The sequence below is a fragment of the Pinus tabuliformis genome, chromosome 7 (assembly GCF_031772625.1).
Source record: "Pinus tabuliformis cultivar Carrire ecotype Pingquan chromosome 7, CPIR1, whole genome shotgun sequence".
Lineage (NCBI taxonomy): Eukaryota > Viridiplantae > Streptophyta > Pinopsida > Pinales > Pinaceae > Pinus > Pinus tabuliformis.
In genome coordinates, this window is record NC_142293.1 from 2,033,425,609 (window position 1) to 2,033,450,146 (window position 24,538).

The 24,538-nt window shown below is 38.6% G+C and overlaps 1 protein-coding gene across 1 annotated transcript in view; it reads right to left on the minus strand.

The window, feature by feature from the left end:
• Positions 1-20,000, minus strand: part of LOC149256661 (uncharacterized) — a 255,225-nt gene extending 235,225 nt beyond the window's left edge. Inside the window, exons 1-2 of the mRNA XM_089460813.1 lie at positions 19,034-20,000; positions 18,790-18,930 (exon numbers count right to left, since the gene is read on the minus strand). Of these exons, the coding sequence (XP_089316939.1) occupies positions 18,790-18,930; positions 19,034-19,590 (698 nt within the window). The 5' untranslated portion in view covers positions 19,591-20,000. The remainder of the gene's footprint in view (positions 1-18,789; positions 18,931-19,033) is intronic.
• Positions 20,001-24,538: the final 4,538 nt, after the last annotated feature.

Here is a 24,538-nt window from a genome sequence, read left to right on the forward strand (position 1 = left end):
ACCTGAGACTGTACTTGATATACCTGCCTATTGGGAAAAACTAGTTAATTCTCAGTTGTCAGACCTTGCTCTTACTGGTTGTTTTAGATTTCCTTCATTGGTGACTTATCTTTTCTTGTACACTCATGTGGATAAATTCATGCATTTGGGTCTTAATATAATGGATATGCATAAAAAGAAGCAATCAGTGGTGAATTGGACAGATACCTTAAGAAGTCATGCCAATTATGAAGGATTTATATATTTCACTACTTCTTTCTTGTCAGTTGCTTACTCCATTATAAATAGCTCTCCTCCACCTTGTATTTTGCCAAAGGCTCAATCTCTTCTTCAGCTTAGCAAAGATGTTAAAGTGGGTGATTGGTTCCAGTTTGAAGACTATGCTGAGATTAGATTGTATGGAGCAAAGGTTGCCCCTTATAGACTTCCCACATTTGTACCTATGAGGCTATTCTCTTTAGAATTTATCAGACAAAGTTTAAATGTTGATCAGGTTCATTTTGTCCCAGCAAAGAAGGGGCACTTATTCAAATTGCCAAAAACAATTGGGCCTTTTATTGTGAACAATAGACAGGCCATGGAAGAAGTGGAGAAGATTCTTGAAGGCATGCAATTACAGCTGGGTGAAAAATGGTCATATGATCCCCATCATATTATTTCTAAAAGAAGAGTCAAAAATTCATATGCTCCTTATACACATGAACCTCGACCAGATGTGGAAAAATTGGCAAATGGTGGTCAAACAAGAGCACAAGGAGGAATAGAGATTGAAACTCCACATCCTACTGAAAAAGGTTTGAAAAGAGGCAGTGAAGACATAATTGATTTGGAAGGTGAAACAGACCAGAGTTCAAAAAGGCCAAGGTTTTCTGAGATAGAAAAGGAGCCTGAATCTCTGGCTGGAAGCTCCTCAGCTACAATGGGTTTTCAATTGCAATTGGGAGATGCCACTTGTACACCTTCTTCCCCGGTGCCTGAAGAAACTTCTCAGAGTGTTGTTCCTGTTATAAAACAATTGTATGGTCAAATAGAAGAAAGAAATAGGAGGGTGAAAGAAAGTATTGAATCTCAGCTTGAAGCACAGTCTATTTCTGAATATCACACCAAACTATTGTCTGCCATGGATCTTGAGAGAAATCAATTGAAGTTGTCTTTCTCTCATCCTTCTGCATTGTCTGTTTCATCATCATCAAGTTTTAAAACTGTTAATTTGACTGTAGATGCAAGAGAAATCCCACTGCCTAACAAGATTAATTTGCACAGGCAAACTAGAGAATTAATCTACAGTGACTTAAGCAAAACATCCTTGGCTGCTAGCAAAGTTGAAGCTTTATTAGGAAAGGTGGTTAATCAGCTAAAATTGGAAAAGGCAAATTCCAAAGCCTTGTTCACCCAGAATGAAGAGTTAAAGAAATTAATTGTAAAAATTGGTGTAAATCCTGAAGACAGGAGTGTTGTACAAAAACTTTTGCAAGGGGCAAAGACCGAAATTCAGGTCTTGAGGAAAAAGCTAAAATTACCTTCTATGGAGCATGTCATGGCCCCAGAGATAACCTAGGTGGAGAAAGAAAAATAAATTCTAACAAATGAACTTTTGTAGAGAAATAATGAAATTGCTGCCCTCAAAGAGATGAATTCTAGTTTGCAGCAGAAACTAGATACACATGTCTGTACTATTTTAGTACAACCTGATTCTGATGACCCTGCAGAGAAGCTGACTAGAGTAATGACTAAGTTGAAGATATCAAAGGATGAGATGAAGAAGATGCAAAGAAATCTAGATGATACAAAGCAGATCCTGAAGATAACAGAGAGGGAGTTAGCCATGGCTAAAGACACTGCCTCAAAGTATCAAAATGATTATCAGATTGCTTCTCATGAAATTAAAGAACTGAAGGAGAAGGTGAAAGGAAATATGTCCCTCATTCAAGCCAGGGAGATTATTTGGAATGATATTATTAATACAGTGAAGAATGTTTGGGAGTTTTTGTCAATTGTAGTAGAGGAGAAAGCCATTGTTAGAGATTTGGAAAGCATAATTACTACTAGTAAACAAAAGCTCCAGCAACGTGCACAATTTTCCAAAAAGATGATCGATTTTCTTAATTCTAAGTCATCACAAGAGTTAAGAGAGATGTAGATTGAAGACAGAACAGAATTGGTGTTGGAGATAAACAAGATGGTTTTGAAAAATTTGTATAGAAAGACAGTTGAGACAAAGTTGGGAGAGATCAAAGAATCTGTTTTAAAGTTTAACACCAACTTTGATAAGAGAACCAGAGCAGGATTGCCTTCATGCTGGGATCAATAGGGAAATTTTCTTCCCTAGGAGACTTATGAAACCTTGCTGGTAGAAGCCAAAAGTAAGATTGGCACTTCTCATGAAAAAACAACAATTCTTAAAGGGGCAACAATTGTAAATTATCTACACAGGGACTTTCAGTTGTTATGGTTAATTAGAACTCTTTTTACTGAGAAGCCGACTTATAGTAGGATCACCAATTTCATAATGGCTCACACAAGGTTTGTTAAAAGTCAGAGCTCAAATATGACAGTCTGGAAGAAATGCAGAGAGTGGATGTCTCCCACAGCAACAACAACAAAAGTTGGACCTTCTACTGCACCAAAATCTCAAATTACTCAATGAGGAAAAGCCACTTGTTACTTCATTAGAAATTTTCAAAATGTATTTGTAAAATGATGTAATTTTGTTTTTATTTTATCATAGATGAAGTCCTTCGAAGGACCAAATAGTTTAAAACAGTTCAAGTAGTTAGTAGTTTTGACAGTTTCATAATTGTCCTCATTGTAATTATCATACAAAAGGAAATTTTGAGGAACGAGGAAGGGTTTCGGGTTTTTGGACTTCAGAAGCAAAAACTTCTCTGTGTAATCTTTTCATCTTCTTGGTGATTCCAATAAAGCTTTCGAAGTGATTCCAGATAGATTTTGAATGTAACATGTGTTTCCTCATATCTATGAATTTAATGTTGTTCTTCTATAGAAGAGAGTAATGAAGCAGTTGGTCTTTAATATTACAGTTTCACTGAAATTACAATATTTGTAAGTTAAAGTTAAATAACCTTAATATGCGCTCCTCTTTTATGTATTTCATTTCATCTTTCTTCCATAATTCTGCTAAAGTTTAAAACAAGAGATTCTGCCACAAGTAGCCTATTGTTTAAAACTTTCTTAAAAATATTTTTCATCCATTGTACTACAACTTTTTTTTTCCACTGGAAAAATCGTAATCTTTCATTAATATTGAAAAATTACATGTTGTAGATGCCTTTCGGCATATGCAGTAAACAGATGTCAAAAATGGTGTTTATGAGAATGCAATGTTCCGTCAACACCGCGCAGGGTGTGCGAGTACAAGTAAATGGCATGTTATGCAGATATAATTATGTACATGTGGGGGAAAGTCAGAGTTTTCGCCCCTTTTTCTTCTCAACTTTTTTCCAACCCCCTTGTGTCTCTGCTGGACTTATCAGTGCAAGTGCAGTTTCAGCCACAGGTGGTGGATTTTCTTTATCAGAGTCTGACGAGTCTGATATGTGTTGTCGTTTGTTTCTGCCCATGTCCATAATTTCTGTTGATAGTGCCTGTGTTGTTTCTAACTGTTCCTGGGGTGTTTTGTCTTCCGCTGATGGTTCTTTGTTCATCTGACTATGCTGGTTGGGATTTGTATACACCATTTCTTCTTCCTCCTCGTCGTCTGGATCAGGTGGAGGAAATTGCCATCCCTTCGCTTGTTTTTCTGTTTTCTTCTTTCTTCGATTGTCTTTTTTGGCTGCTGGACATGTGTTTTGTAGGTGTCCTGTTTGTCTACATATTCGACATCTAAAAGCGGTATTTTCGAAATCTAAACCCTGGGTCCAGCTCCTCTGTCCATGCTTTAGCTGAATCTGGTCTGGCAGGCCTTTGCTGAGGTCTACTTCCACACATATCCGAGCATATGTGTAAATTCGTTCCTCCACTCGCTGGGTGTCCCATTTGATGTAGCTTCCAATGGTATTTCCAATTCCAGCTAGTACTTGATCAGTCCAGAGATGAATTGGGAGGTTGTGTAGTCGAACCCAAACTGGCATTTTGGTAACAACCATTGTGTTTGCGTCAAATTCTGGGAACCAAGGTGTGATGAAAAGTCCTGTGGATCCCCAGAACCACGGTCCATCCTGTAACACTGTGTCCCTGTCAGTTGCTGATAAGAAATTTACTATAAAAAATCCTTTGGAGCAGAGGTGAATATCGCATTGCATGGTCCAGTTAGTGAAGATCCAATGGAATAAATCCACTGGTTTGGGCCAAAAGCTGTTAAATCTGCATATTATTGCATGCCTTTCATATGTAGAACAGTACTCCTCAATTTCTGGTATGTCTATGTTATATTCTGGGGTATGATCCAGCTGTTCCACAATATATGGCCTGGCCTCCGTACCTGTTTGATTTGATGCTGTTCCTTCTTTGTTTTTCCCTTGTAGGATGTCTTTGAAGGAAATGTTGCTTGGTTTTTTCTTTGCACCTGTACCACTCCCTTCAGCACTGTTATTATTCCTGCCATTAACAGGTGCTCCCCCTCTCAATCTCAGATTGAGTATGATTGTTGACTGGGGTTCAATCTGGTATTCCCAGAGATATTTTGTATCTTGAAGAGCTCTGCCCTCGTATATCAGATTTTGTAATCTGATGGGGAATCCTAATTGTTCCATGATCATTTCCTGCATTTGTTTAACAGTATCAGATTCTTTTACCCAGATAGTTTTCGATTTTCCTTCAGGTAGTTTTATAAAAACTTGGAATCCTCCTGCCGGAGTTCCCTTTCTTGTATTCAATGGATCAATTGCAGAAAGTTTGATCTGTGGCTTTTGCATGCCCCCTATCAGAGGTTGGGCGTCCAGATCTGATATGAGATTGGTCCGATCTGCCCTGCGGGGATCTAGTTCAGAGGTCCCAAGTCTAGATCTGCGCATAATCTCCTGGATCGGGATAAAAAAGGTTCGATTGACCATAAAAAGGTCTAGATCTGATAGCCCGGTGCTCGATCTGTTCTGGGTGCCGCGGAGCGATGGAAATGGCTCCCAATCAGAGCCCCATGGTATGTGGGTAACCAGATCTACACCATAAATAAACAGATCAGCATTATGATATTCCATGAAAAGGGTTTTTCCTTCATACCTTAAACAAAGTCTGCGTTTTTCCATCCTGAGGGCTCCATTATTGCTGTAGATCGCTCCCCCGCCAAGTTTGTTCTCGATGTCAACTATGTCCTGGTGGCGGCCTGACGAATGGCCGTTCAAACCGCTTGTGCCAAGCCTAGGGTTGTCGACAATCTTCATCTTCTGGGTGTAACCCATACCTGTCCGATCATGGCAAATAAGGGGATCGATCAGATCTGGGCTCATTTGTACAGGTGGTTGCAGAGGCGAACGATCGGCGTGAGCTCTGGCCCCTTCATGCGCTATCAGACCCTGCTGCTTCTGGAAAATGACAGGCACGAAGCAGCACCTCCATCCCCTCTGCACTTCGGCTGTCCAGACGGCGCCTCCGCAGGAAGGGCAAGCACCCGGATCCGCCTCTGTTTTCAGAGGTGTCTCGCTGTAGCCGCGCACCAAAAACATTTTGTTCTTCGGGGTTTTCTTCCCACAATGAAAAAAAAACAATCTGCAGGGGGCTACTACAACTTAAAATCATATTCATTATCAAAAGGCTACTTTGAAAGGGTGTTTTATTCCAAGAAGATTTTATAGTATTTACTTGTAAAACGAACACTTATGAAGTTTCACAATGGAACAACAAATTGAGAAATTCATCATTTTGGACAAATGTCTTGGGCACTTACCTCTACTCAGCCAAGGGTTGTCTCCTAAGGAACAACATGATGTACAGATGAATCTGGAAACTCTCTCTCTTTCATAAGGAAAAACTTTTCTGGGTTTTCCCCTTGTGGGTTTTTCCCTAGGTGTGTGCCTAATTTTTGAGTCTCTTGCCTTATTGTTTCATGGTTACTTTACTGCTCTTTCATGTTTATTAGTTGATGTTTCTCTTCTGTATAACTACCTAAATGATATTGAATTTAATGCTATGAGAAAACTAATGTTTAATTGATCATTGAAGTAGCTAGCAGGTGAAGAAAAACTTAATTCTAGAAGGTATCCTAGAAAATCAACAGCTGCAAGGTAATTGTAGTTTCAACTTCCAAAAGAAGTTCTTGCCCTACTTCTCCCAAAGATTTTAATGATATCACTGCCACAAATTGCCCACAGTATTAAATAGGCTACTACGTCTTCCCATGGGCAATTTAATTCAAAGAGGACATTACAGCCAACATCAAGGGTACTTATCCTTTGATAAAGTGCCCAAAATTTTGCCAAAACAACACCGTTAGATGTAGAATGGTCACAAGATTTTCGAAACTTGGTTATAAAAGAAAATCAAGAAAAAATCAACATAGCTATGATGTTATAAAAATCTTCCATGGCAAAATTATCACTACATTTCGACTAGTCGACAACCCACTTCTTGGATCCACAAGTGGTTCATTAGAGCACTTTGAGGGAGACACTTGTTCCTTAAGCCACTCACTTTCTAGCAATGGTTTTAAACCATGGTATTGGAGCTAGCAAACATAGTTGAGAAGTTAAAAAAAAACCTATATTATTCTATTGTATTTGACCATATCCTCTATCAAGAACAAAATCAACCCCCTCAACCACCAAGGGGTCTATATGATATCCCATGTTACTAGATCACCTCCTACAATGGACAAATCAGCCAATCATTTTCGATTAGATTAAAGAGCATATCTCCAACACAATCCATAGCTGGACCAAAAAATTACCAAACAATCTTTCAATACTAAACACACGATATGCTTTGACCAATTAGGAAAAAGGACCCCCTTACCACCCTTTTCGAGAAGTTGTAGAAATCAAGAAATGCCCAAATAGTATTAATAAGAAGATGGCTTCCAATTTAGTCAATCTTGGACTCTGTTAATCAACCATTCTTATAATTTTCACCCATAAAACTCTTTCCTATGGCACCTCCCATTAGGGGAATTTTGAGGCAAAATGCGCCTCAAAACAAAAATATACAAAAAAATTAACTTTAAAAGAACCAATAGGATTCAAGTTTGATGTCATCCCTTTGGGAAAATATTTTGGAGGAAAAAGAAGAAAACTACTTTTTCAAATTGTATTTTCAACTTATCTCCTTATAGGTTCACTCAAATCATAAATGTCAAGAGTAGACATACGTTGGATGCATAATTAAATTCCACATGAACCAATAGGATTCAAGATGGTGATGTCATCCCTTTGGGAAAATATTTTGGAGGAAAAAGAAGAAAACTACTTTTTCAAATTGTATTTTCAGCTTATCTCCTTATAGGTTCACTCAAATGTCAAGAGGAGACATACATTGGATACAGAATTAAATTCCACATCCAACGAGTACCCACTCTGCATACTCTTGAGTAGATTCACATCGAAAAAAAAATGAAAATACATGAAAAAAGAGTGTTCACTCAAATGTCAAGAGACTCCACATCAAGAAAAATTGAAAATACATGAAAAAAGTGTGTTAACACCTCTACTTAGGAGTATGCAGAGTGGGTACTCATTGGATGTGGAATTTATTTTTGCATACAACGGGTGTCTACTCTTGACATTGGAGTGAACCTACAAAGAGATAAGCTGAAAATACAATAACAAAAGTAGTTTCATTTCTTTTTCTTTAAAAATTCATAAGTCTTATTTTATTATTTTAACTATTATTTTAGTATTTTCCTTAGGAGGCTCATTGTAGACCTCAAAATTCCCCTAATATTTTATCTCTTGATTCCCTCTTTCACTGTCTACTTGTTCTCTTTTCTGACCCTTTCTTCCTCCCCTCTCCTTGCCCTTCTATTCCTCTCCTCGACCTCTATATTTATCTTCCCCTTTTTTGTTTCCTTCGTTCTCTCTCATCCCTCGCTACCTTCCAATTTCTCCCATCCTTCCCCCCTCCTTAATGTTGGAAATACTGAGGGAGGGTGAATCAGTATTTCTTTTTAATTGTTCTAGTTATTACCAAAAGCATATATATGTATATAGAACACAGAAATCGACAGCTGGAATTAATGCTTTTATTAACACAAAACAGTGCAATGAAGTAAATACAATATAAGTATATATCTGGTTGTGATTAGTTGCCAAGCTCCAACTTGGACTTCAGTGAGGCTCCAACCTCCAGAGCACCAACTCTGTTTGCAATGGTTCTACACTTAGGAGCACCAACCCCTAAGGATGATAGTCCTATTCAGTTCTGAGGCTCCAACCTCTTAGGCTCCAACCCAAACCTGGTATAAATTGGTATGTTGTTGATCTCTGTTCTGCTGAGGTTCTCCTTCACTCCTACTCTCCTGCCTCTGCTGCTTCTACTGCCTCTGCTACTTCTGCTGCCTCTGCTACTTCTACTGCCTCTGCTACTTCTGTTGCCTCTCACTCTGGTTATTCACCACCACAACAACAACCATAGTTCTTTGTTTTTCCTGTTTTATTCATTCCCCATGCCTCTGTCCATTCGTTTCCACTTACACCGCCTCTTAGGCTTCCTCCTCATCGCTGCGGCTTCCTCTGCATTGTGCAAGTTCACTGACTCTCTGGGGACACGTAGATTCATTTGACAAGTCCAAACAATCCACGGAGAACACATCTTCCCGATTTATTGTAACGGTGCTCCTTTTGGCAATGATTCCAGGCATACACAGAGTTTTTCCACTAGTTTAACGGAGATGTTGTGTCCCGATGGCAATCATAATCGCCATGATTCACCCCTTTTAATTGGTGTTGAGCCTTCTGAACCATCGGAACAGCCATCGTAAGCCTTTCGGCCTAAAACACCCCGCGCAAGCCAAATATTTCATTACATAGAGAATATGAGAAAAAACAGTAAAAACGACAAAAGGGCAGACTTCAGGAAACATTACACCCGCACCTATTCCTGTATCGGGTCCGGTCCATATCGCAATCGGCGCTTTAGTGTGGCAGGTCTTCATAATATGCGATATGTGACGGATGCGATGACAGATTAGGTCATATTGTAATGTGCGGCGGGTCCGCGTGGATATGCATCGCAGTCGGGAGTTGCCCTTGGCGGAGGTCCGATGCGATATCGCTATCAGCGATCGCAATGGACCGCTTGACATATTGTAGCGCCTGCTTCCGAAGTGCCGATGCGATTATCGCTATCGGCGATCGCAAGTCGCACAGGGTCAAGGCTCGACGTTAACGTAGACCCCTCATAGCGATGCGATGTGCCAGACCCGATACAACTCAACACTCCCATGTATAGAGTTTCAAGTCCGCAATCCGCCTCCAATAGTGTTAAGCCTACGTATATGGGTTTTATGTCCGCCGATAGTGTTAAAGCATGCATACATGAGTTTTATGGGCCCAATAGCATAAATGTATATATATAAGGTTCTGCGCCTCCGATAGTGTAAAAACACATATGTATGATATATGCTCCTCCGCTTGTATCTGCATGCATATAGTTCTTTTATGGCTCGATAGCTCCTGATAATATACATGCACCCATTGCTCCTTTGATGGCTCTGTCCGCTTCCTTATAGCTTTGCTTGTTCCTCTGTTGCTTCGATGGCTGTGTCCGTCCTCTGTTGGCTCTGTTTGCTCGTGTCCTTTGGCATATATGGTCCCCGAACGCTGTTTAAATGCATATATATATATATATCTGAGTTCTGCTCCTCTTGGCTCCATCTGCTCCTCTTGGCTCATTATATCTGTGTTCTGCTCCTCTTGGCTCCGTCTGCTCCTCGAATATTGCCATATTGACATTAATGACAATCTGTGTCCAACAATCTCCCCCTTTCTTATTGATGGCAATATTCTTCTGCTCTCCCCCTTTGACATCAATGGCAAAGGAATGCATACGAACTCCCCCTATCAAACTGCTCCCCCTGTCCTGCTACTTCTTTATGAATGAACTTGAGTGATGATAAAGAGATAACCCCCATCTTTTGACGCAGATGTTCGAATGCTTCTCGAGGAAGAGGTTTTGTGAAAATATCAGCTATCAGCTCCTTAGTACTAATATATTCCAGGACGATGTTTTGTTCAGCTACTTGCTCATGGAGGAAATGATACTTGATTGGTATGTGTTTGGTTCTTGAGTGCATCACTAGATTTTTGTTGAGAATGATAGCACTTGTGTTGTCACAATAGACAAAAATCGGTTGATCTGTACATATGTTGACATCTTTTAGAGCTTCCTTCATCCATAGTATCTGAGTACAACAGTCTGCTGCAGCAATATACTCGGCTTCGGTTGTGGATAATGATATGGATGATTGTTTTTTGCTGAGCCAGGATACTAAACAGTCTCCTAGGAAGAACGCATTTCCACTAGTACTTTTCTGATCATCTATACTTCCAACCCAATCAACATCGATGTATGCAGTTATAGTCAGTGTTGAGCTCTTTGGTTACCAAAGACCGAAATCAAAAGTTCCTTCAGATATCTGAGAATTCTTTTTACAGCTAATAAATGTGATTGTTCGGGAGCAGATTGAAATCTTCCCACCATTCCTACTGCCTGCATTATGTCTGGTCTTGTAGCTGTTAAGTATAGAAGGGCTCTAATCATTGACCTGTAATGAGTTGCATCTACTAGAGGGGAGTCATCATCTTTGCTCAATTTGCAGTTTGTGGTCACAGGTGTGCTCATGGGTGCACAGTCCTCCATTCCATATTTTCTGAGCGTGTCTTTTAGATATTTGGTTTGAGATATACACAATCCTGCTCTGGTTTGAGATACTTGAAGTCCAAGGAAGTGAGACAGCTCTCCTATCATTGACATCTCAAACTCTTTTGACATGTTTTGAGAAAATTCATGGCTCATTTCATCATTATTACTAGCAAAAATCAGATCATTGACATAAACAAGAGTAACTAGTAACTTGCCTTCATCTGTCTTTATGCATAGATTACTTCCAGCCACTCCCTTTTTGAAGCCTTGTTGTTGTAGATAGTGACACAGTCTTGCATACCAAGCTCTAGGAGCTTGTTTCAACTTTCAACCCATATAAAGCCTTTTTCAACTTACGGACTAAGTCCTTTCCTTCTGTTAGATCAAACCCTTCTGGCTGCTCCATGTAGACTTCTTCTTTGAGTTCCCCATTTAGAAATGTTGATTTCGTGTCCATTTGATATATTTTGAATCATTTTCAGCAAGCAAATGCCAAGAACATCTTGATAGCTTCCATACAGGCTACTGATGCAAATGTCTCTTCAAAGTCAATTCCTTCAATTTTGAATAGCCTTTGCAGACAAGCCTTGCCTAGTTTCTGATAACCTGTCCTTCCTCATTCATTTTATTTTTGAACACCCATTTGGTTCCTATTATGTTTTTGTCCTTTGGACAAGGCACCAGCTCTCATGTCTTGTTCTTCTCAATTTGGGACATTTCTTCTTCCATGGCTTTTACCCAATGAGGATCCTTGCTTCTGCAAATGTTTCTGGTTCTATCATAGACAGAAGGGCAATGAATTTTCTCTTTGGTGTAATTGTTATCCTTCTTCGGGTCTGCACACCTTCATCTCTATCGCCAAAAATCTGCTCTTCTGGATGATATCTTTGGATATACTTCATCTTTGAGGGGGTATGAGGTGGTTCTCTTTCCTCTTCTTCTTCCTCATCTATTTCTTCTTCTTTAGGTTCTTCTTCTTTAATGAGAAAATCATCTTCATGTTCTTCAATTTCCTTTTCAGAAAGATCTTCATCAACCTTTACATCAATGCTTTCCACTATTTTCTTCAGTCGATAATTGTAGCACTTGTAAGCCTTGCTTCGTGTAGAGTATCCAAGAAATATCCCTTCATCAACCCGAGAATCAAACTTTCCTGGTGAACCATCATTGATTTTTATGAAGCACTTGCTTCCAAAGATCTTGAAGTACTTCACTAAAGCAGGTCTTCCTTTCCATAACTCATAAGGAGTTATTTCCCTACTGCTTCTCTCCAAAATTTAGGCTGCAAGTATGCTGCTAATAACATGGTTCTTGCCATTTCTTGGACTGTTCGGTTTCTTATTTCAACTACCCCATTTCGCTGAGGTGTTCTGGCAGCAAAGAATTCCCTTTTAATTCCATGAATATTACAAAACTCACTAAACTCGTTTGATGTGAATTCTCCCCCTCTGTCTATTCTGAGGCACTTAATTTTTTAATCTTTTTCATTTTCTACAAGGGCTTTTAGATTCTTAAAACACTCAAAAGTTTCAGATTTATACTTTATAAAATATATCCACATCATTCTAGTATAGTCATCAACAAATAACACAAAGTACCTTTCTCCTTGGAGTGCTTGATTTCTAGTTGGCCCACACACATCAGCATGGATGATCTCCAAGGGCTTCGATGTAGAGAGCTCCTTTGTCTTGTGGTTGGTTCTGGTTTGCTTTCCATGTTGACATGGACCACATACTCCTTGATTTAGTTTGAACAGCCTTGGGATGTCTCATACAACTTTGATCTTGCTGATATTGATCAGATTTTCGAAGCTTGTATGTCCAAGTCGCTTGTGCCACAGCCAACTTTCATCTGTCTGACTCAGGTAGCATTTATTTTCTTGAATCTTGTTTAGAATGTAAATTTTGTCTGGTGTTCTCACCCCTTTTGCCACAAGTTCCCCTAAGGCAAAGTTCCTTATTTCACAGTCTTTGGCGCTGAAGACAACCTTATGTCCTTGATCACAGATTTGGCTGACGCTCAGGAGGTTGTGTTTGAGTCTATCTACTAGCAGAGCATCTTGAGCTTTTCCTTTTCCATTGATCAGAGTAACAGTTTCTTTTCCTGCAATTCTGACAGATCCACTTTCAAAGGACACATTCCCTTCCTTTTTGCTCAGTGAGACAAACTTCCTTTTGTCTCATGTCATGTGTTTGGAGCACCCACTATCCACAAACCAATGATTTCCATTATTTTGAGCATATAGAGCCAGGGCGCATTTATCCATGCTGGAATTCTTACTACTCGTCTTTCTTCCCTTGAGTGGGCAGTCTTGTTCATAGTGTCCATTATTGTAGCAGAATGAGCAAATCAAATCAAATTTGGTCAAAGGATCAAATGAATTGAAGGTTTTGATTTGTCCCTGCCTTTTGGGGGCATATGAATTGATTATTCAGTCCTTTAGCTTTGGTGTTTCATTTCTGTGAGCCATGCAATGTCTGGCTTGATGACCGAAGTTTTTACAGTGAAAACAGTGTCCAAGAAAGATGGTTTTGAGCCTATTGAAGCAGCCACGGTTTGAGTCGATTTCCTTCCTGGGAATTACTCCTCCCTCATTCTTTGGATTTGAGATGGGCCCTTGGTGAAGTACAAATTTGTATTTGCTGTAGTGTCCATGATTTGACTCCACATTCGTCTTCGGAATAGTTCTCTCCTCATTCTTTGGATCTGGGATGCGCTTTTGATAGCATACTTTTTCTTCTTTTGGATTGCAGGAAAGTGCATCGGCATAGCTTTTCGCACTATTCTTAGTGCTTGAGGATTCTCCTTTGAAACCTATTCCAGACTTGTCATGTTGAGGTTTTTGATTTTTTAGAATAGTCTCAAGTATTTGAGAGCTTTTACAGCCCTTTTTAATTTTCTCCAACTCCTTTCTCAGAGACACTATTTCAGCCTCACGTTCTTCACAGGTCTCTTCTTTTTCTTTTAGCTTTTCTTCCAAGAGATCTTCTCTTCTTCTTGTTTCCTCGTTTTCCACTTTGAGAGAAATGATTTTATTCCGTAGTTTCTCATTTTCTTCAATGGCATTTATTAACAGTTCATCTACATTTCCTTCCAGCCCTGAGTCATCGTCATCTGCGAGTGCCATGAATAATGTTTCTTGGCTTTCATCATGGTCACTTTCCTCATCTGATTTTTTTTTATGACCATAAACTCATCCTCATCAGACTCATCTTGCTTAGAGAAGAAATTCTTCTTATTGAACCCTCTCTTTTTGTGTGCCATTCTTTTAGAATTTCCTTCATCATCACTATCATGTTTATGAGGACATTTTGCTGCATAATGACCTATTTTTCCACATTTAAAACAGATAAGAGGGTACTTGCCTTTAAGCTTAGATCCTTTCTTCAGCTTTCGTACAAATTGAGCCAATTCGGATTCCACATCTGACTCATCACTACAGTGATTCCTTTCTTTCCCCTTCTTTGACTTTGAGGCCTTGAATGCTACATCTTTGGAGCTTGGGCCACCTTTCCTCATCTCATAGGCAGTGAGGATTCCATGGAGTTCATCCATTTTGAGGGTATCTAGATCCTTTGCTTCTTCTATAGCGCTTATTTTGGAGTCAAATCTTTCTAGAAGAGATCTTAATACCTTTTGAACAATGGTACTTTCTTCAATTTTTTCGTCCAATCCTTTCAGGGAGTTGACCACTTCAGCTACTCGGAGGAGGTATGCTGCAATATCTTCTTCATCTTCCATCCTCAGACTTTCAAATTGTCTTCTGTGAGTTTGAAGCTTTGCCTTCTTGACTTTTGAGTCTCCATCGTATAAGCCAACTAGCTTCTCCCACATTTCTTTGGCAGAGGTACAGTGCATGACTTTTGTAAACTCGGAATCAGTGATTCCACTAGTGATGGAGTTCAAGGCCTTTGCATTTGCGATGTAGGCTTTCCTCTCGTCTGGATCTGTTGGAAGAGTGGTAGTCATTTGGTATTCATTTTGAACAAAATGCCAGACTTCAGGTCCAAGGGACATTAAGTAATAGGTCATTCTTTTTTTCCAGAAATCAAAGATAGTGCCATCGAACAAAGGAGGTCTTCCGGATGCTTCGTGATTTCTCATCATGGTTGCGGATCCTTCTTCAAGCTGTTAGGCTAGTGTGAAGAAGCCTGCTCTGATACCAATTGTTGGAAATACTGAGAGGGGGGGTGAATCAGTGTTTCTTTTTAATTGTTCTAGTTATTACCAAAAGCATATATATATGTATATATATAGAACACAGAAATCAGCAGCTGGACTTAATGCTTTTATTAACACAAAACAATGCAATGAAGTAAATACAATATAAGTATATATCTGGTTGTGATTAGTTTCCAAGCTCCAACTTGGACTTCAGTGAGGCTCCAACCTCCAGAGCACCAACTCTGTTTGCAATGGTTCTACACTTAGGAGCACCAACCCCTAAGGATGTCAGTCCTGTTCAGTTCTGAGGCTCCAACCCAAACCTGGTATAAACAGGTATGCTGCTGATCTCTGTTCTGCTGAGGTTCTCCTTCACTCCTACTCTCCTACCTCTGCTGCCTCTGCTGCTTCTGTTGCTTCTGCTGCCTCTGCTGCTTCTGCTGCCTCTGCTACTTCTGCTGCCTCTGCTACTTCTGTTGCCACTCAATCTGGTTATTCACCACCACAACAACAACCACAATTCTTTGTTTTTCCTGTTTTATTCATTCCCCATGCCTCTGTCCAATCATTTCCGCTTACACTGCCTCTTAGGCTTCCTCCTCGTCACTGCGGCTTCCTCTGCGTTGTGCGAGTTCACTGACTCTATGGGGACACGTAGATTCATTTGACAGGTCCAAACAATCCACGGAGAACACATCTTCCCGGTTTACCGTAACAGTGCTCCTTTTGGCAATGATTGCAGGCATACACAGAGTTTTTTCACTAGTTTAACGGAGATGTTGTGTCCCGATCGCAATCATAATCGCCATGATTCACCCCTTTTAATTGATGTTCAGCCTTCTAAACCATCGGAACAGCCATCGTAAGCCTTTCGGCCTAAAACACCCCGCGCAAGCCAAATATTTCATTACATAGAGAATATGAGAAAAAACAGTAAAAACGACGAAAGGGCAGACTTCAGGAAACATTACACCTGCACCTATTCCTATATCGGGTCCGGTCCATATCGCAATCGGCACTTTAGTGTGGCAGGTCTTCATAATATGCGATATGTGACGGATGCGATGACAAATTAGGTCATATTGTAATGTGCGGCAGGTCCGCGTGGATATGCATCGCAGTTGGGAGTTGCCCCTGGCAGAGGTCCGATGCGATATCGCTATCGGCGATCGCAATGGACCGCTTGACATATTGTAGCGCCCGCTTCCGAAGTGCCAATGCGATTATCGCTATCGGCGATCGCAAGTCACACAAGGTCAAGGCTCGACGTTAACGTAGACCCCTCATAGCGATGCGATGTGCCGGACCCGATACAACTCAACACTCCCATGTATAGAGTTTCAAGTCCGCAATCCGCCTCCGATAGTGTATTTGCCCTAGAGCCAAGTCTTCCACCTCCGATAGTGTTAAGCCTATGTATATGGGCCTTTTGTCTACCGATAGTGTTAAAAGCATGCATACATGAGTTTTACGGGCACGATAGCATAAATGTATATATATAAGGTTCTATGCCTCCGATAGTGTAAAAACACATATGTATGATATATGCTCCTCCGCCTGTATCTACATGCATATAGTTCTTTTGTGGCTCGATAGCTCCCGATAATATACATGCACCCATTGCTCCTCTGATGGCTCTGTCCACTTCCTTATAGCTCTGCTTATTCCTCTATTGCTTCGATGGCTGTCTGCGTCCTCTATTGGCTCTGTTTGTTCTTGTACTTTGGCATATATAGCAATAGAGCTATATCTGAGTTCTGCTCCTCTTGGCTCCGTCTGCTCCTGGAATACTGCCATATTAACATCAACGACAATCTGTGTCCAACACTTAACTCGTTTCTTTCCTTCTGTTTCCTTCTTCATTCTTTTTTCTTGCCAACTTGTTTTCTTTATTCCCTCCTCAATTCTTATAATTATATTTTTTGCATCACTTCATCTACAAGTCACTTTACATTCCTTAATCTATTTCTTTCCTTGAAAATAAGGAAAGAAGTTGCTTAAAATATCAAATATCTAATAATGTCTTCGATTCAAAATCTTAAATCCAAATATAGACATGGATAACCACCAAACTATGAAAACATGAACCAAACATATACTCTCTAGTTGGTTGGAGGAAGACTATTTTGGGTATGGAGACTGTAGATCTAAGATTGTTTTATTCATGAATTATTTGAGCATCTCTCATAGATAAAGAGATTTCTCATACATTTGTATTTGTTGGAGACTAATGGGAGGAAGCTAGTCTTGCTATGCAAAAGCTATTGAAATATTGTCTATTCTTTCGAATTTGTTCAAGGGCATCGTGGAAAATACTTTGTTATTTGTAGGTAACTTAGAGGAATTACAAGGTCATAGACAAGCACCATGCCACTTTGAGAAGACCGCTAAGGTATAGTTCTACTTATCATGTTCCTTGTGATCATTTCAGTTTAGACTTCTTTGCATTGAGTGTGGACATCCTAGTGTTCTACCCTGTTGCACTATACTAGGTTTGGAGTTGGCCTTGTATACTTAGGTTGGAATATCATAGGACCAACCTGCCTAATCATACTTGAGGATTGTGCTCACAAGACAATCCTTCAACAACGCATGTGTCTCCTATTAAAACAAAATCTTACACTTTTAGAGATAAAGTCCAAAATTCCAAGAGCAAGACCTTGTATAATTGAAAAGGGAGCCCCTGTCACCTCACCAACTCTCTTCTCACTTTTGGTCAGCTCTCCTCCAACTGAAGGGGTTTCTCCCTAAATAGCATTGATATGGTTTTAGGGCTTTGAAGGTAATCTCAAGAATTGAGTTTAAAGGGAAAATCCCCAACCATACACAGTCAAGAAATCATAAGGTGAATCTAAAGAGTAAGCCCCCATCAAAACAGTACAAAGTATTTTGCAAGAAAACAAAGTAATGGGAGACAAAAGACCAATGCCTTAGTTTGCCAATATATTTTTGAGGCATATGGAGTCGAGGATCAACACATTTGAAGAGGATTGGAATAGATTTGGATTCACTGGGCTAGGGTAAGTCCACTCACTATCCCTATGATTTTCAATCTTCAAAGATGAGATAAGGGAAGGAGCCCACCTAGACCTTTCTCAAAGACTTGGAAGAAGGGTTTGTCGAGAGAGATAATAAAAATAAAATACCATGCCCACCTGCTTCATGCCTCATTGTCATCATCCATAAACATAACCAAGATAAAGAAAGCTCACATAGATTATCATGCATTCATCCAAGATTCACCAATATTCATCACAGAAAAAGAATGAAATCCACATCAACAAGGCCTCTCCCAAACATCACTCAAGTCATCCATGCATACCCAACTTATAAGTTGATGGAATCGCAGAAATTGTAAACTTGCTAAGGAATTTCTCCCCCAATCCAACCATGACAAAATGAAAGGAATTGCACCATTATAAATAGAAGAGGTGTTCAACTTCCTTTATGCTAAAAAATTATTTTTTTAGACTAAAGCCCCTAATCCAAGCTTATTAATGATATATTCCACTTTTCTTTTTGTTTCTAATTTTGGTGTGTGCTAATTTAGTTCTGACAACAGCTTAGAGCGAAATAGTAGTAGCATAGAACCAAACACAAGACCATCATTTTTGTGCTCTTTTATAAACTGGAGACATTCTTAATTACTGCAACAATCAGCACTACCACAACTATAGCTACAGACTAGAGTATAACGGGAATGCACCAATTTTCTATTTTTTTCTATAAACTGCAATGAACATAAAATTCTTAATTATTGCAATAGTTAGTAATACTGCAACCATGGTCATAGACTAAAGCATAACGGGAATATGTGAAATGGAATTCCTTGAAAAATAAAGCTCTCAATATATAGAACAGGGAAAAGGGCCATGCCTGGCACGTCCTCCAAAAGCAGCAATAGCTTCATCTACTGAAGCAAATGTGCCAGCAAATGTGCCAAGAAATAAGCCATATCGAAGTGTTTCCTTCCAAGCTGCTGACATTGCATCGCGATTTGTCCTGACTCCCGCCGTCCTGTGGAATAAACAGTATGTCCTCAATTTGAGCTGCAAAAGCTCAATCAACCTAAAAAGTTTAGGTTTAACAAGACATTCATTCCATTGTCTTGTCCCTTCACCTGATTGAGGACGAACGACGCTTCAAGCCAACCAGCAATCCAAAGAGAGCAAGACCTCCTTTCAATCCTGCACCGATGGCGAAACCCTTGGCCGAAGCACTGATGCAGCGATCCAAACTTTTCCAGTCTTTGAGCGTTCTCAGTCCATGATCTATAAAAGAACAAAGAAGGTCCAATTGTTCTTGTCCACACTTCTTGACACTATTGGGAATGGAACTTTCATCTTTGCGTGTCCGTTCAATTGTTTCGGAGAATTTCCCGCTACAGCCTTCGGCTACGCGATTTTCTCCGTTATTCTGACATTCTTTGTCCCCGAAGTCAGAATTATTGCCTCCATTGCACTCATTCGCTCTCGATTCCATCCTTCCTTTAGTATTAACCTGACTGGTGCATTTCTGATTGTTATGATAAGCATCTGCTGAGCTTCGATGGGGCTCTTCCTCTGTCAAAGAATTCACAATTTCAACATTTTCTTCACTTGCATCTGCATCTATAGTCCCTAAATTACCTAAATCTAACACAGGCGGGGATCCAGAACCTCCTCTGTCACTATCCATAGCTAAAAGATCGACAGTACCCCTAGAAACCGGCTTTAACAGATTGGAATGCAGATTTAAAGATTTATCGTTTGAATTAATTTAATATAGACCTACTTCTCCCTCGGTCGGAGTGCGGTATGGGCATCCGTAGACTCCTAATTCCCTACGCCATTGGATTAAATTGCGAGGACTTGAGGTGGAAAGCGACCACCAGCCCAAATCAATCATTACCTTCAGTCGCAGTTTTAATGGCGAAGTTGAAGGGTGTGATAAGGGATTTGAGGGGATCCACAGGGGTGTCCAAGGCCATGGCCCGCGACAGAGTCCCTCGAAGATTTTCTCAGATTCCTCCGACTCTGCTTCAAAATTCCTCGCTTCCTCCGCGCGGAATCCGGAACAGCCAAGTGTCGTATTGTATATGGAATCATCTGTGGTTTGAAAATTATAAAGTGAAGCAGATCTGTTAATCGTAGGTAGCAGTTACTTTATAGTTTTAATTTTATTAATCGAGGTTTGACATGTTTAATTATCCCATTATAAATAATAAAATAATTTATTATTTTATGGTTGTTCGGTGCAGTCACCATTACATAAATGTGAATTTAAATGAATTTTAAGTTGGAAAAATATAAATCAAAAAATCAAACTGACACAAATAAGTCGCATGATAAATATTTTAAAAAATTAAAGGATAGCTTTCGGCTTTGGATAGATAAAATGAAAATTAAAGTTAAATCTTTCTCTCAAATACATAATTTAAAATATTATTAGAGTATTATAATTTAAAATATTATTAGGTTTGGGTTGAAATTGCTTTTTGGTTTTCGAATATTTTTTTTAATGGTGAAAAATTGTGGGGTAATTTGGGTATTTCAATGGAGCAGTTTTTGTGTATTAGGATTTTAATATTATATCAACATAAACTAAGTTGGTAGTCCTAATTCTTGTAAGCATTTTTCTATTTTGATTCTTTGATAATGACAATACAATGACATGCACATAAGACACTTTTAGAAACAATTTTAAACAAATATTTTTAAATTCATACCAAAGTAAGGTCTACATCCACAATTTCCCTCCCAAGTATTCAATTTCTTAATCCATTCCCCTCACACTTTATAACCACAACCATTTATTTTATTTTCATTGGTGGGTTTATTGAGTTGGTCAAAGTTAAGTGTTTAGGATTGTTATTGCACTCATTAGGTTATGATTATGAGTCCCTCAACTTGTGTCCTTATACTTGTGACTATAGTTGGGATCACAGCAAAAGTATCTCGTGAATATGGATGAATATATCCCCATTTGTGTAGCCTTAACTAAAGGCCCTTATGTTTGTTGTACTTGAGTTTTACCAAATTACTCCAACAAAATGTTGTAAGTTGGTCACAATGATTTTAACCTCTCCCAAATTGTAAAGTGACAAGATTAAAACTTACTACATCACAATAACTCTAAGCTAATGCAAAGAAGTATTAAAATATGTTAACGTGTAATTCAAGATGTAAAAAAAATTGATTAAAATTTAAATTGATTTTCCTTTCCTTTGAAAGCATTTTAATTGATCAATTTGTAACTTTCAAGTATGGAGATGGCTTGTCTAAATCTCCTCGAGCCTTATAGCATTGGAAGGTCGTGAGATTAAGTCACATAAAGGATGCCAACGTGCCTGCATGTTAAAGAAGTAGATGTCGATGCACTTTGATTTATGTGTCGTGGTATGACCTTGCACTTTCATTCAATTGCCATGGTGTGACCCTAACAATGAGTCTAATTCTTCCTTGTTCCCATGAAGGTCATAAAGGACTCCCATCCATAAGGGGTGGTGATACATCATTGTTGATATATAAAAAGGTCATGTTTATGTTAGTGTTTCATCTTGTGGGGATACATTGTGGTTGATATAAAAAAAGGTCATGCTTAAGGTAGTGTTTCATCCTGTGATAAAAGGATTGAGATGGGATGTCATTATTTTAAAGACCTAAGTTCACATGTTTGATTATAAATCCCTAATCAATGTTCAAAAATGGTATAATTTATTTGGTTGCTTGGGTTAAAAACCCTTTAAAATCTAATCCTAGTACCTAAAATATGAAAGGTTTTTTAGTCATGAATGGATTTCTTACTTGAGACTACCAAACCCATGTTACCCCTAGTGCAAACTAGCCAAGACCTTCAAACATTTCTTCTAGTTATGTCCTCTAGTGAACTTTGGATGGCTCTATTTAGGTTCCCTATGTTAGTCAACTTACAAAATTCCATTATGTGGAGCGCTACTCTCATGGGGGATAGATTACCATGGATGATCAAATTTAATGCTACATGGATGTTCATCCAAATTGAAACTTTCGATATTATCTTGGATGGAGAGGCTACTGTGTTTATTTAGTATGCATTAATTGCATTGTAATTTGACAATTGCTACATGTTCTAAACATATAGTGATACAACAACTCATATTCTCCTCGATACTAATCATTTGGCGTGTGGCTTAGCACCTATTTGGTCCGTGATCTCTATTTAAAGAGCATGGGAAGTCATGTCCTAATGATTGATTTTGAGCAACTTTCTTATGTACAGATTTTCTTCTCCATTAATAAAATTGCCTCAAGTGGCCACATTGGTTGGGGCCATGGATTGTTCACTCATATAATGCCTACTTGTCTATAAACCCTACAAAATGTTACAAAAATTATATCTTTGTATTAAAATGAAACTAAAGTAGGCAGAGTCCCCCAGTAAAAACATGTCAAACATCTTAAATGGCACATTCTTTTATTGCACATGAACATCTTGATGGTATACCATTCTTATTCATGCATGTGATTTCAATTTTGAAAAGCAATTCTACAATTCATGGCTCATGAGATATAATTGTTTCATGTGTACATTACTATATATTGCACTTAAAAGGTAAAATAAGTAGTCGCACAACATCTTGATTACATGCATATGAGACATGTGCTGATCTTTGATAAGATCCTCATGACAACTCCTTCATTGAGCATGCATTATATCACTTAATGGATGACAACCATATAAAAGGCTCACATAAGAGGCAAAAAGGTTTGTATATTAAATTAATACTAAAAACGTGGCGTAAGTTCCCAGGTTCAAATATAATAATGAGTTTTATCGTTGTAAAGGTATAATGCAAAAGTTGTGGTAGAGCACACCAAGGTAATGGATAGTGGTTGCAATGCATATTATTCAAAGATATGCCTTCATATGATACTGTGTGCAAAAGATATGGCATAGTAAGGTGATATACCATACTCTATCGATGATATAAGCTATGTTATACTACTTTTGATGACATATAAGAGTCATGATTTGATTGAATGCATTTATAAATGTTTATAGCAAAACATGACATATTGAAATGTGATTTATATGGCATCTATGATGAGTAATATGATATGATTTTGGGTGTTTATCAACATTTATGTTAAACTCTTATATGTCATTCAAAGGTGGTCATGTTCATGTCGTTGGTGGTGTGGTTTTGTGAATTAGCATAGACATAAGTGCCATGCATTAACTATCATATAAAGTGGGCATTAACACCACTAACTTTGTAGTTTCCCTCTCTTGGAATCTGTTAGGGTTCATTCGAACTTGCTCGTTCTTCTCTTTGAGGTATGTAGTTCGGTTTTTAGCGGTTATATGGAGATTTATAACTAAATTAGTGACCTCGAAGTTTCTCAATGGATTTTAGTGTGTTATAAGATCAAATTTCACTCAATGGGAAATTATGGTCAAAGTGAGTACTTATGTAGTTTTAACAACACTATTTTATCTCCATTTCATAGATAAGTGTATTAGCGTGGCCTTGTTTTTATAATTCCCACTCCTTGATCGTATTATGCTATGCTAAGTTATTAACCTACCTACTATAACACTAGTCATTGCGATAGATCCTTATAGTGTTATAAGTATACTTACGAGGTATGTGTATGATAGCTACATACCCACACCTCACATGAATACATTGGTATTCTATGGTCTACTATGATAGCTAAATAATAATGTATCTTTATGATTAAGCCTTGAGGTTGATTAATATTAATGCAATATCTTAATAAATCCTTAAGTTTGATTAGTGATTAACTAATTGATTACTTTAATCTTTATTAATAATTAAATAATGATATGGATTATCTTATGATTAATATAACATTAAAGTTAAATGGAATTCTTATGAATCTATTGATTTGAATCGACCTTTGAGATTATATTATTTTATTAGTCATTTATTAATTGGTGGGTGAATGACTTGACCACCTGGGCACATTAACTAGGGGATAGTGAGGTAGGTGAGAGAGATAAGGGAGTTGGGTTTAAGAAAATTGAAGAGAGCAAGGTTGAAGGAATATATCTTGGGATATGCTTTGGTCTTGCCCCAAGTCTGGGGGGTGGGGGGGGGTTTGTTGAATTTTGGTTTTGGGAGTGAAGGAGTGAATAAGAGTTGGGTTCTAAAGGAAATGAGACCTAGATAGAAGGAAGGAAGCCTAATAGTGGAATTTGGGAAGGTGCTTAACACCTAGAGGTTGGACACACTACGACTGCAGTTCTAGACTTGGGCTCAAAGGGCCAATGAACATGAGGAGGTTCCCTAGGCTAGGAAGCTAGATAGGTTGTTTCTAGTTGGAAAGGCAGCATATTTAGTTGAGTGGTCTTGGGAGGTCTCAGGAGGAGCACCGCAAGGGGAGGCAATCCCAACCCAAACAATTATTTTCTTGTTATTGTCAATTTATTGTTACTATCAATTTATTTAAAATATGTTGAAAAAAAGGTATATGTATATGTATATATGTTACTGAACCATCATAGAAAAAGGAGGAATTTTGTAGTTATATAACATTTTTTTATCAAAGATGAAGACTATTTGTTTTCAAGCTTTACAATTTTAGTCGGTTGTTGAGTATGTTTCATGTTTTCCCTCCTAACTAAAATAATATTGTCA